Source organism: Arvicola amphibius, chromosome 1 (assembly GCF_903992535.2).
Source record: "Arvicola amphibius chromosome 1, mArvAmp1.2, whole genome shotgun sequence".
Classification (NCBI taxonomy): Eukaryota; Metazoa; Chordata; class Mammalia; order Rodentia; family Cricetidae; genus Arvicola; species Arvicola amphibius.
In genome coordinates this window covers 130,797,270-130,810,047 of record NC_052047.1, presented here as the reverse complement: position 1 = coordinate 130,810,047, position 12,778 = coordinate 130,797,270, and the positions used below count along the sequence as shown (strand labels likewise).

General features: G+C 40.4%; 1 protein-coding gene across 1 annotated transcript in view; it reads right to left on the bottom strand.

Moving 5' to 3' along the window:
• The window catches only part of Inpp5f (inositol polyphosphate-5-phosphatase F), a 90,694-nt gene that overhangs the window by 13,380 nt on the left and 64,536 nt on the right, over positions 1-12,778 (bottom strand). The window contains exons 10-14 of the mRNA XM_038326494.1: positions 11,219-11,343; positions 10,008-10,085; positions 8,659-8,779; positions 6,607-6,735; positions 4,218-4,335 (exon numbers count right to left, since the gene is read on the bottom strand). Of these exons, the coding sequence (XP_038182422.1) occupies positions 4,218-4,335; positions 6,607-6,735; positions 8,659-8,779; positions 10,008-10,085; positions 11,219-11,343 (571 nt within the window). The remainder of the gene's footprint in view (positions 1-4,217; positions 4,336-6,606; positions 6,736-8,658; positions 8,780-10,007; positions 10,086-11,218; positions 11,344-12,778) is intronic.

Below are 12,778 nucleotides of genomic sequence, written 5' to 3'. Positions count from 1 at the left end.
GAGATACAGAGAGACAGTAGGTGGAGTCAAAGAGATACCATGTAGCTGCTGAAGGAGGAGGATACTGGAACCTTACCAGTAGGCCACAGCATAATGGCAATATGCAGATTCATAGAAATGGGTTAATTTAAGATTTAAGAACTAGCTAGGGATATGCCTAAATTATTGGCCAAGCAGTGTTGTAATTAACATAGTTTCTGAGTGGGCAGCCAGAACAAAAGAGCAGTCTCCTTTTACAAAATGGCACCAATGAGGGCCAAATGTATCCACATAAAACCAGAGAGAGCTTGGGAAGGAATTCTAGACACAAAAGAACAGAGTTAAGCATGGCTTCTTGGTAGCAGCATTTTCTTGGATAGGCTCTATTTGCTGGCAGTGAGCAGAGGCATGGCTCATTTAAGAGAAGGCTTCCTGACTTGGCATTAGCAGCAAAAACTGCAGCTCCTTTTTAAAAAACAGCTTCCTGGTTTGTGCTGGTGGCACGAATGGCTCTGGCTCTTTCAGAGCATGCTTGCAAGATTCTTGGTGGCAGCATTGACCAACTGCTTCCCAGAGAGGTGGTGAGCATAGCTCCCACCTGGCAGTCCTACCTAGAGCTGGTGGCAAATGTACCTCTGCCATGTTAAAAGGCCAAGAGAGGTGGAGCCAGCATCCAGGGCCATTGTGACCACACTGCTTACCTTTTTTTAATTATTGATTTTTATTGAGCTCTACATTTTTCTCTGCTCCCCTCCCTACCTCTCCTCCCCCCTTCAACCCTCTCCTATGGTCCCCATGCTCCCAATTTACTCAGGAGATCTTATCTTTTTCTGCTTCCCATGTAGCTAAGATCCATGTCTCTCTTAGTGTCCTCATTGCTGTCTGAGTTCTCTGGGATTGTGATTTGTAAGCTGGTTTTCTTTGCTTTATGTTTAAAAACCACTTATGAGTGAGTACATATGATAATTGTCTTTCTGGGTCTGGGTTACCTCACTCAAAATGATGTTTTCTAGAGCAATCCATTTTAAAAGTGCCTCTTGTCAGGAAATGATTTCAGATACACACTAGGAAAGATTCTGATATAAAAGGCTTTTTAAATGAGACACAGTGTGTTTAAAAAATGTATGCAGGCTTGGGAGAGAGAAGAAAAAGTATAAACAGTTATAAAAAGAAGTAAATAGTCTTTAAAAATAAAATAAAGTCTTTAAAGAAACAGTAAAAGTAATATAAAAGAGTACAGACAGTCATAGACTAAAGGAGTAAAGATGACAAAAATATTAAAAAGCAACAGAGTAAAAAAAATGCCATGTAAAGATGGAAAATACACAGTCTGGATTATGAATATTATCTGTTTATATTATTATAATATTATAATATTATATTGTATTTTCTTTGAACTTTTTTTTTTTTTTTTTGGTTTTTCGAGACAGGGTTTCTCTGCAGCTTTAGAGCCTGTCCTGGAACTAGCTCTTGTAGACCAGGCTGGTCTCGAACTCACAGAGATCCGCCTGCCTCTGCCTCCCGAGTGCTGGGATTGCCCGGCTTTCTTTGAATTTTTTGACAGTGAATGAGCTAACTACAGAGAGACATTTCATTGCATGGGCTGCTAAACCAACATATATATATATATATATATGTATATATATATACATATATATATGTATGTATATATACATACACACACATACACATATACATATATATGTATATATATTAAAGGTATCTTGACTTCAAAATTTGACTTTAAGGATATGTTGCTTTTGTTTCCATAGAAGATGATAACCTGTGGATTCCTTCCAGGATAATGTGGTTTGATTGAACAAGTTCCCCTAAAAGGTCTCCATGAACCTCCAGAATACTTCATCCAACAAACAGCAGGAAGCAGATTGAAGAAAACTATGCCTAAATTTCCAAAATGATTGTTTATAAATGTTTATTTTCATTTAAAGGGCATTGGGTATAAATCATTAATGGTCATAGTCAATCTACTTTTTTTTAAGAAAAGGGGAGATATGATATAGAAAGGAATACTTTGCATTGGTATGGATCTTGGTCTATTGATACAAATTTAAGGTAGATTTTGTTACACTGTGAATATGTATTTCTGCTCTTGTTTAAGGCATTATGTTTATATAGCTCATTTAAAAATGTATAATTAAGAAATAAAGATTAATAGATAGTCATCTATAATAATCAAACTTTTAGTAATGTTAGTTAGGTTTTCTAGATATACAGAGACATATTTCAGTTAGATAATCTTCAACACTTTAAAGACCTACAGAATATGACATTTAAAAGGTTTTAAAAACTTAGACTTTTCTCAACAGTGAGACATGTCTGCTTCTGGCAACATCAATTACTTCAGAGAGGTAGATGGGCATTGAAGAAATTCTTTTTTTAAAGATTTATTTATTTTGTTTACAGTATTCTATCTGTATGTATGCCTGCAGGCCAGAAGAGGGCACCAGATTTCATTATAAATGGTTTTGAGCCACCATTTGGTTCTTGGGAATTGAACTCAGGACCTCTGGAAGAACAATCTCTTAACCTCTGAGACATCTCTCCAGCCCTTGAAGAAATTCTTTATGGAATTTGCCTTCAATGTGACAAGGCTAGGTATTTGGGCAAGAAACTGTTCTTGCCTGGACTTCTTGACAGTTTGTTGTATAAACTGGATATGCAGGACCCACAGGAAAGTGACTGCTGAACTTTCCAAAAGATGGAATTGTCCTTCAGGGTTCCTGCTTTACAGAAGAAACTTCCAGACATTCTGCAGGACACAGAAGAAAGTAACTGATGAATTTTGCCAGTACAAGGCAGAACAGATCTTCATATTTTCTGCGTCACTGAAAAGTCTGCCAGATACTATGGGTCTGTAGGCTGAAGATGGATGCCCCAATGTTACAAAAGAACTTTGGGCGACTGTCTAGGCAGCCAAATGTCTCTGTCAATTCTATAGTTTGGAAGTTCCTTATAATGCACCTCCTGTTTACTTGGTAATATTATATCCTCTGGGGGTCTTTGATGGAATTGAAGACTAGATAGTTATAATTATAGTTTTCCTTAGTTATGATCCTTAATTTGCCAAATGTAAATGAACTAAATATTTTAACTATAATTCTTGCTTAATAACTGTTTTTATATGCAATTTTACTATGTTAAAGTTAAAACCTTCCTTTTTATTTAGACAGAAAAGGGGAGATGATGTGGGATTCCCCTCTGTATGTTGTGAATATATTTTATTACCATTAGTTAATAAAGAAGCTTTTTTGGCTTATGGCAGGGCAGAATAAAGCCAAGCAGGAAATCCAAACAGAGATACAGAGAGATAGTAGGAGGAGTCAAAAAGATGCCATGTTGTTGCCAAAAGAGAAGGATGCCGGAACCTTACTGGAAGACCACAGCCTTATAGTGATACACAAATTAATAGAAATGCGTTAATTTAAGACTTAAGAGCAAGCTAGGAATATGCCTAAACTATTGGCCAAGCAGTGTTGTAATTAACATAGTTTCTGTGTGATTATTCGGGTCTGGGCAGCTGAAATGAAAGAGCAGTCTCCGCTCGCAGGCTAGGGTTATTTTATGTGTCTTAAAAATCAGACGAAAGAATCTGAAGTTAAAAAATATTCTTAGGGGCCATAGATCATTCATGTCATATTTGTTTCTGATCCAAAACACTCTACTTTCACTTTAGTCCCATAAAATAACATTTTCTTGAATAGTAAATTAACATGTTAATGCAGGAATTTTTATGGGTAAAATCTACCTTCCTATTTCCTCTTCTACAAAGTCATCAGTTGGTTCAGATAACCTTAATACCCTGTTAAATCATGGTTATGGAAAACAGTGGTGTATTTGGATAATAAATGACTATCAGGAAAAGAAGAAAACCATCTGTTTACATGGCTTGAGCAATAGGAAAACCAATGCATCATGAAGATTCTGCATGCTGAGGTTTGGGTACTGCACCCCACACACTGGGAGCTTCAATCCTGTTCTTCTATTACTTGAATAACAAACTGACTAATACAAATGGAATTATGTTTCCTTTTTTGCTCCAGCTGAAAGCATTTGTCAAGTGCTAAGCCTGGAAAAATTTGAACTTGATATGTTAGGTAAGGTGCTCAATGTAGGAACACAAGTACATTTCAAAACACAATAAAGGCAAGAAGCTGAATTCTGCCAAATAGCATCCCCAGAAGGAACTACAGTCTTTCAGAAAGACTTTCTGCTCTTACCTATGACAGCTTGCCTGTAAGCATCTTTGAACCGACTGAGGTAGTACCTATTTGCAGAGTTAACGCCATCTTTCATAACTCCAGCCAACTTCCTTTCTCCTGTTCTTGTAAAGTCGCCCTATCAAAGAAAAGGCAATTGTGGAAATTTATTCATATTTGAGAATGTTCTCAAAATTCATTTGAGACTTTCTGTTCAAGACAAGAACTCTACAGGCTTCCAAGTTGTAAAACTCTTAAATTAAATTGTAGTTAAAATATGTAGTAGCAATTGACTCTGATCTATGCAGGCCAAATATCTATATGCAATATTTATTCATGGCATCAAGTGTTCAGTTAGATGGCCCCTTTAGGGCAAAGACATTCCTGGCAACTTGTAGAAAGAAATTCCTAAATAGAAAACAATTATTTGACAAATACTATAAAGATAAAAACATATTTTTCAAGGCTCATACTGGTATAAAATCAAAACTAAAATTTTAAGGGGAGAGGAGGGGATTTGAGACAGCCCCAGTAGCCCAGACTGGCCTTACTCTGTAGCCAAGAGTGACCTTGTACTCTTGATCCTCCTGCCTCCACATCCCAAAAGCTAGAATCACAGGCTTGCACCACCATACCCATGAATAGAGGGGTAGTGACTTATTCACAGATAAGGAAGGTCCAGCCACTTTCCCTGCTCCAGCCCACTGTTTTTATACAAGACAGTCTCAGAAACAGGTGTGCTTCTCCAACCTTGTTGGAGAAAGTGTGTTGCTCAGAGTGGGTTTTGAGTTTCAAAAGCCCACGTCCCAGTCTCTCTCTGCCTCCGGATCAGGACATAGCTCTCAGCTACGTCTCCAGCACCATGCCTGCCTTGCCTGCTGCCATGTTTCCCGCCATGATGGTAACAGAACAACCCTCTGAAACTGTAAGCCAGCACCCAGTAAATACTTCTTTTTATAAGAATTGCCTCGGCCATGGAGTCTCTCCACAGCAAGTTTAGGACACAGGCCATATCCTAAAACTGACAGTTTAGGAGGAACATCCTGCCAACAAGCTGCCCGCTTTCCAGAAGTCTTAGAACAATATCACATACAGATAGCAAGGCATGCATGTGGAATCCACAGCATTCTAACTCAAAGGAAGAAAAGGAGGTAGTGCTTGGATAAGGAATTCTAAAGCTCATTTTCCTTAGTTATTAAAAATGTCTTCTGGGACTGGCTTAGTAGTTAGGATTTGCTGCTCTTGTGAGGGGCCTGGGTTTAGTTCCTAACACCTAACTCAGATGGCTCACAACTGCTTGTAACTCCAGGACTAGGGATCTGACATCCTATGGCTTCCTCGGGTTACTAAATGTATATGATGCACATAAAGTCACACATACATACATGGAGTCAGACGAGATGGCTCACTTTTGTAATTCCAGCTGAGGGTGTACAGTACCAGTATGGCCTACATAGAGGCCCTGTCATAAAAACAGGACAAGTTTTTATATTTATTACTTAACTGGAACCTACAGAAGCAGATGTCTATTGAGTCCTTAGTCTGAGTTACTTTGTTTGCTTGGGTTTTGCTAGGAATCAGTTTCTGGGCCAGTGCTCCACCAAACAAGCTACATTTTGTTAGAAGAGATATGGTCCTAGATGAAATAGTAGCTTCGAGGAAAATCAACATAAACCTAATTTAAACACTCATCCACTTCCTACTGCCCATGAAGAGTACCCACATGTTGAGAATTCAGTTGCCAGCAACTGTATTTACATTGAAGGTTCTATGAAGAAGAGTTCTGTAGGCTCTTCAAAACACTCAATCCATTAAACAAACACCAAGACAGCATGCCGTCAGCACATACCATGTGTCAGGGAACAGTCCAAGCCTGCATACCCTGTAGCAGTCTGTCTCAGTGGGCCTATTATCTCTACTGGACAACTAGTAGAACCGAACAGGTGTCTTGTCCAACGTCATACTTTATAAGAGGCAAGATTAAGATTCACACTCAAAGCAGACAAAAGTATCCCAGGATAGGTCAGGTCCCAGTAGGCATGTCTTATTTGTATGTAGTTTTAAAATGAATGCACGGCCAGGCATGGTGGTGCACAGGGAGGCAGAAACAGGAGGATCTCTGTTTGAGAATGGCTAGGACCACGTAGTGAATTCGAGGACAGTCAGGGCTACATGTAGCAACGTGGGGCCTCAGAAAGAACAATCTTCTCCAGAGACAGTACACCCCCCATCATGTCCACACAGGCCACTATGCCCTGATCTAACGGTGAGCTCCTGCAATAGTCAGACATTCCAGAAAGAAATCAAGTACACAGACCCATCATCTGAGTCCAGATACCTTTTAATCAAAAACAAGATTGATTTAGAACCTCAGATAAAATGATTCGCAATGCCCATTATAGACAGTTACCTTCAGAGCAGCTGTCCCAGCATACTGTCTGCTGATAGAGTCACCATTGTTAGCCCACATTATCTGGTAGATACGATTGCATTTCACAGGTAGTGGCTGTTCTGGAGGCATCACACCTAGTTTTTTAAGCTAAAATAAACACATTGGTGGGTAAATGATGTATGAGAAACTATAGCATGAAATGTATACTACAGAAAAAGAAAACAAGCTGTCATATAATTTAGGTTCCTCTATAAAAGAAGTGTTTTCAGACTTTATTTCCTTAACTATAGTTGTGTGTATCGGGGGTGTGGGTGTGTTCATGTTATAAGAACATTGGGCAGTCAGAGGACAACTTTTGGGAGCCAGTACTCCCTTCTACCATGTGTGTCCCCAGAGATCAAACTCTGATGGGGGAGGGTCATCTGTATATGTGTTACTTTCATTGGCTAATAAAGAAACTGCCCTGACCCTTTAATAGGACAGAAAATTAGGTAGGCAGAGTAGACAGAACAGAATTGTGGGAGAAAGAAAGCAGAGTCAGGCAGATGCCTCAGGCAGATGCCATGCCTCTTCTCTCTGAGACAGATGCAGGTTAAGATCTCTCCTGATAAGCCACCCCTTGTGGTACTACACAGTTTACTAAATATGGGTTAAAGCAAGATGTGAGAATTAGCCAATAAGAGGCTGAAACTAATGGGCCAGGCAGTGTTTAAATGAATACAGTTTCCATGTAATTATTTTGGGTAAAGCTAGCCGGGTGGCAGGAAGCAGCCCACTGCTCCTTTCTACAAAACTCACATTTTCAGGCTTGGTGACAAGTACTTTACCCACCGAGCACCTCACTGGTTCCCTTAGACTTTATTTTTAAGACGGTCTTGTTATGTAGCCCAGGCTTGCTTAGAGTTCTAAATCCTCTGGACTCAGGCTCATGAGTGCTGAGATGACAGAAGTGTGTCACCATGCCCAGCTCATTTTTAAAAAACTAAACCCGTGGCAGATATGGTAGCGTACACCTTTAATCCCAGCACTCAGAAGGCAGAGGCAGGGGGATCTCTGTAGATTCCAGGATAGCTGGAGTTACATACAGAGACCCCGTTTCAAAAACAATTATTATTAAATGAAATACTGCTATCAATTACTATAGCTGAATAAATATAACTGTGTACACTGTTGTAACTTTTTAATGTATACGCTACTACTACTACTATATTTTGTCTGTTTTAAATTTGTCTGAGAAGTGAAATCAAATACCAGAAAAACATGAAGAAACAATAGCACAAACAATATCTGAGTTGCAATCCCGAGGGCAAGGGTTCTGTGTGTTTTCTGGATATGAATCAGCTCATTTCCTCCTCACAACAACACTGTTCCAAAGATGTTGGGACTCAGGTCTGGGGAGGTTTCCTAGAGCCAATACCTTCCATGCGGTGAAGACAGGGTGTAATTCAAAAGCTTTACTGACAAATACTACTTCAAAAGAACAGAACAGAGTCCTCAAAGACCAGTGGGACTCCATGTGGGGCAGGATGCAAACCAGCACTACATTAGACCGTAGCACAGGGAGTTGGTGACCAGGTGTTAAGGGGACATGGAGGTAACCAATGGCAGGGATACCAGGGGATGGAACTGCTTCTGGGTTGTCAAAGGAATCAACAAATCCCAGAGAGCCACCTACTAACAGGAATGACACCTCACTCGTGGCCTTCTCTCGTTCCCACCCCCCACCAGCCCCACCCTACCATCCTGCCTGTGCTGGCCAAACACAAACTCACAGTCCAAAATACAAAAAAAGTGTGTTTGAAGCTCAGCAAAAAATGGAAAAAAAAAACCTATAATGCCCCAAACAGATTTAAAACATTTGCAAGTTGAGTATTTAAGAAAATGCCACCGCATCTACATCCACTTCTACTAAGTTATATTTCCCAGGCTTTTATGCAAGACAAATATTTGCATGCTAAAAAATGTTCCACAAAATATTTCAACTTCCAAACGATGTTGCACTATTTACTCATGCACGAAGCGCAAACTATTTTAAGGTGAATATTTGGAATCAAAGGGACTCCTGCTTACCTGATGCTCCATGACCACTCGTGCAATGGCAGCTTGGACCACGTTGGTGCGATCCAGGCAGTCCATGCAATTAACTCGGAAAATTCCTTCTTGCTTACATATTACCCCAGCTTGATCGACCCTTTAAAAGAAGCATGGGATTAATTTACAACTCCAAAAGGTTTTCAAGAAACACAGCTCTTAGAAACATGCAACAGCAGCAGCACTAGCTGGCAACGACGCAGGCAGAGCTGTATACTGCAAGCGTGCTCTGCAGACTCCACTGCTGAGGTGCAAAACACCTTGGTGGTGGGGTGCTGCTACATCCATCTGAAAACTCAAAAGCAAGACAGGAGGAACCAAGAGAACAAGCGACTCCCCTCCCTCTAAAGATGGCAGAGCTGCCCTGACTACATTTGTAGGTGCATTTGTAGGTGATTATAAACCAGGAGGCATTTTAAAGCCCGTCTTGTTCCCCCCTTTCTAAGTCCAAGTGGAACTATCTAAAACACACTAAGCAGCTTCTCTACCTGCCATGGAGTCATGCAGTAGGCCTCTGTCCTCTAAGTTCTCAGGCCACCCGTGTGTGTAGTCTTAATGTCTACTCAACTGTTCTCTCCTGGCCTTTAAGACCTTGCTCCCCCTCCTTACGTCTACCTCCTGGAGTCTGGGCATCTTTTCTTTCTCTTTAATCTCAAAATGCCTAAAAACTGAATGCCTTTATGCTTTTCTTCCCATACGAGAGATGGCCAAAGAGGAAGACAAAATGGAAGCCACAGAGAACGAGAGGGACAAGCGTAGGTCCTTTAAATGCAGCGGCGACACTCCACGTCATCTGACGTGTTCCCCATTCACAGAGAGCACTTCCTAGTCTACTGGTGGCACTCAGGGAAAGGAAGGAGACTGAACTGGCAGCATAACCATGCTGTGCTGATGTTTCAGTTGTGCTAGATGAACACACGACTTCACAGGCCAAGCTCAAAACAACTTTTTATGAAATACTGTGCTGGTCTGAACGAGAATGGACCCACAGGCTCATGTATCTGAGTGTTTGGTTCCCAGGTAGTGGAACTATTTGGGAAGGCAGAGGAGGTGGCCTTATTGAAAGAGGTATGCCACTAGATGGGTTTTACGGTTTCAAATGCCCAAGCCATCCCCAGTTAGCTGCCCCCCACCACCTTGTGTCTGTGGCTCTGATGTAAGCTCTCAGCTACTGCTCTAGCATCATGTCATGCCTGCTCCTCTGCCTGCTGCCATACTCCCTGCCATGACGGTCATGGACTCTAACCCCAAATTAATTTTTTTAGTAAGTTGCCTTGGTCACAGTGTCTCTTCACAGGTACAGGAAAACAACAAGTATAGATACATACCAACACCACTTCATGTCAAGAATAATGTCGTAAATGGCATCCGTCAGGATTTGAACATTCTCAAACTTCATTCCTCGGCTAAAACCCATTTCCCAAAAAAACAAACAAAAACCAGTCTTTAGTATTATAACTGACTTATTCTTTAATTTACTTAGGCTAAAGGGGGCTGAGGGTATAGCTTAGTGGTAGAGCAGTTGCCTAGCATGCATAGGTGTCAATCCCCAGGAGCACTGAAACAAACAAAAGCTGAGAATGGTGGTGCACACCTTTAATTCCAGAATTGGAGATGCAGAGACAACTCTGTGAGTTTGAGGATGCCTAGACTATTCAGTGAGACCCTATCTCAAAAAAAAAAAAAAAAAACCCCAAAACCCTTAAGATATTAGTTTTTGTATTTAAATCACATTTTTGTTTACCTATTCTGTGTGTGTGCATGCTTGGGATGTGGGGCACACATGCCATGGTGTGCACACGAGAAGGTCAGAGGACAACCTTCAGGAGTTGGTTCTCTTTACCATATAGATTGTAGGGATCAAATTCAGGTCAACAGGCTTGGCAGGAGGCATCTTTATCCACTGAGGCATCTTGCCAGCCTCTTAAGATCTTTAAAGTGGCTCAAAAATCTTAAAAAGAACTGTTACCACATATACATGGTTTTAGTACTACTGTATATTAGGGGATTCTACAGCAAACTTGCACTTGAAGGCACAAGTACAAACACAGATGTGCTTGAAGCAGTCCACACAGATGCCTCTCTCCCCACAACTCTTTCCAATCCAGGTAAACTCCCAGGCAGAAGGGGACTGCAGCGAAAGCCCCTGCTCTCAGAATATATGCCAACTGAGGGTGTCAGCAACAGGACTCACTTCCTGCTGATCAACCAAGCACACCAGGAGTTTATCTAGAGGGACAGGAGCACTGCTCCCAGTGAAGAAAGCCAGCAGGACAAGGACATTCTACCACCTCTGCTACGAATGCGCTATAGTCCCCCAGCAGCTGTGACCACAGCCAAAACCGGAACTTGAGTTCTCCACACGATTCAGAACAGAAAGATTGTAAATACTTCAGCAACAGTTTCCTCAAACACGTAGCAGCAAGTGAACATTGCACCTCTCCCTTCGGAGCAGGGAGGAAGGGGCATTGTCCTTCCCAGGAGAGAGCAGAGAAGGACGCCCCTTTAGCAATAGCTGCCTCCCAGGAAGACGCCTTACCAGTGCTCGTGAAAGTCAAAGGAGACGTAGGTGAGCTGCGAGCTGTTGAAGAGCAGCACCTGCTTCAGGTAAGCATCACCAATAATCTTCTCCCGTCCAGCCTGGTCGACCAGGTTAATAATAACCTGTGAGAATGAAGGGCAAGAAAAAGCTAAGATCAGCTAGACCTCAGAATCGTAATGTGGAATTACAGTTAGCAAATATCTTATAGTTGTGCTTAGAAATCAATCCACTCAAGCATCAATTTTCCCATAAAATTATTTGTTATATAAATTTAGTTTTATAAGAACTATTGACATCAATGGTGATAGTTCTATATATTTGCACTAACCAACAAAAACACAAAGTAAAACATGTTTCTTAATAGCAAATATTTTTAAAGTTTTTTTATCATGTGTGTATGTGTGTGCTTACACTCCCGGGGGCCCAAAGCATCAGATCTCCAGGGAGTTGAAGTTACAGGCAGTTGTGAGCTGCCTTATTTGGGTGCTGGGAACTGACTTGGATCCTTCTGGACCTCCATGGTCTTGACTGCTGAGCCATCTCTTCAGCCCAAACAGTAGGTATTTTAAATAAGCAGAATAACTTTAAAAAAATCTACAAACTAAACATTGGAAAACTACTGAAATATGTAAAAGAAAATCTGAACAGATGGAAATATGTACCATGTTGCTGAATCTCAAGGTCCAATGTTGCAAAGATGTCAAGTCTCCCTAAATTAATCTATATATTCAACAATCCCAATCAAAATTCAACCAGAATCTTTCCATAGGCAAGACAAGTTAATTCTAAAGTTCATCTGAAAGAGTAAATATTTGGGAAAAAAATTTGGAAAGCAATAAATGCAGAGGAATTTTCCCCATTTGGAGCAATTCTATGTATACTACATAGCAAGCAAGCCTGTAGAACAAAACATGCAACTGACTCAAGAGAACAGGCTGATGGCCAAAGACCTGAGTCCATGGAGCAGTGACAGGCATACTTAGCACACCACTGGGGACAAGCACACAAGACTATGCCAAGGGCACTGGGAAAACTGTCCACAAGGAAAAGGGAATTATAGTAGCTCCCTGCATCTCTTTAGTGAAACACAAAATAAATTCTAGATGCATCAATGATCTACATGTTTTTCTTCAAGTTATATTTTAAAAATAGTAATTTTTCACAGCTGTAGGTGGGAGCATGACCTTCTAAGCATAATATAAAATTTAGAAGACAAAGAAAAATACAGATGTGATAACAGAAAAATTTAAATCTGTGTACAAGTGACATTATAAGCAAGGGTCAAAAAAAAAACCCCAACAAACAAAAAACAAAAACCAAGGAACTCTCATGAGAAACTACCACACAAAATCAACAATTTATAGAGTACCATAAATAGAATAAGAAAAAATATAGGTAAATTCAGTAAATAAAACAGTAAACTTGATACTATAATCCTGTTAATAGTCAAATGCAAATGTTAAGATATAAAAGTTTTACCTACATACAAGTAAATTTAAATACTAAACACAGAAAGCACTGGTGAACACGGGAAAATAGAAACACTGTTTCTGGGAG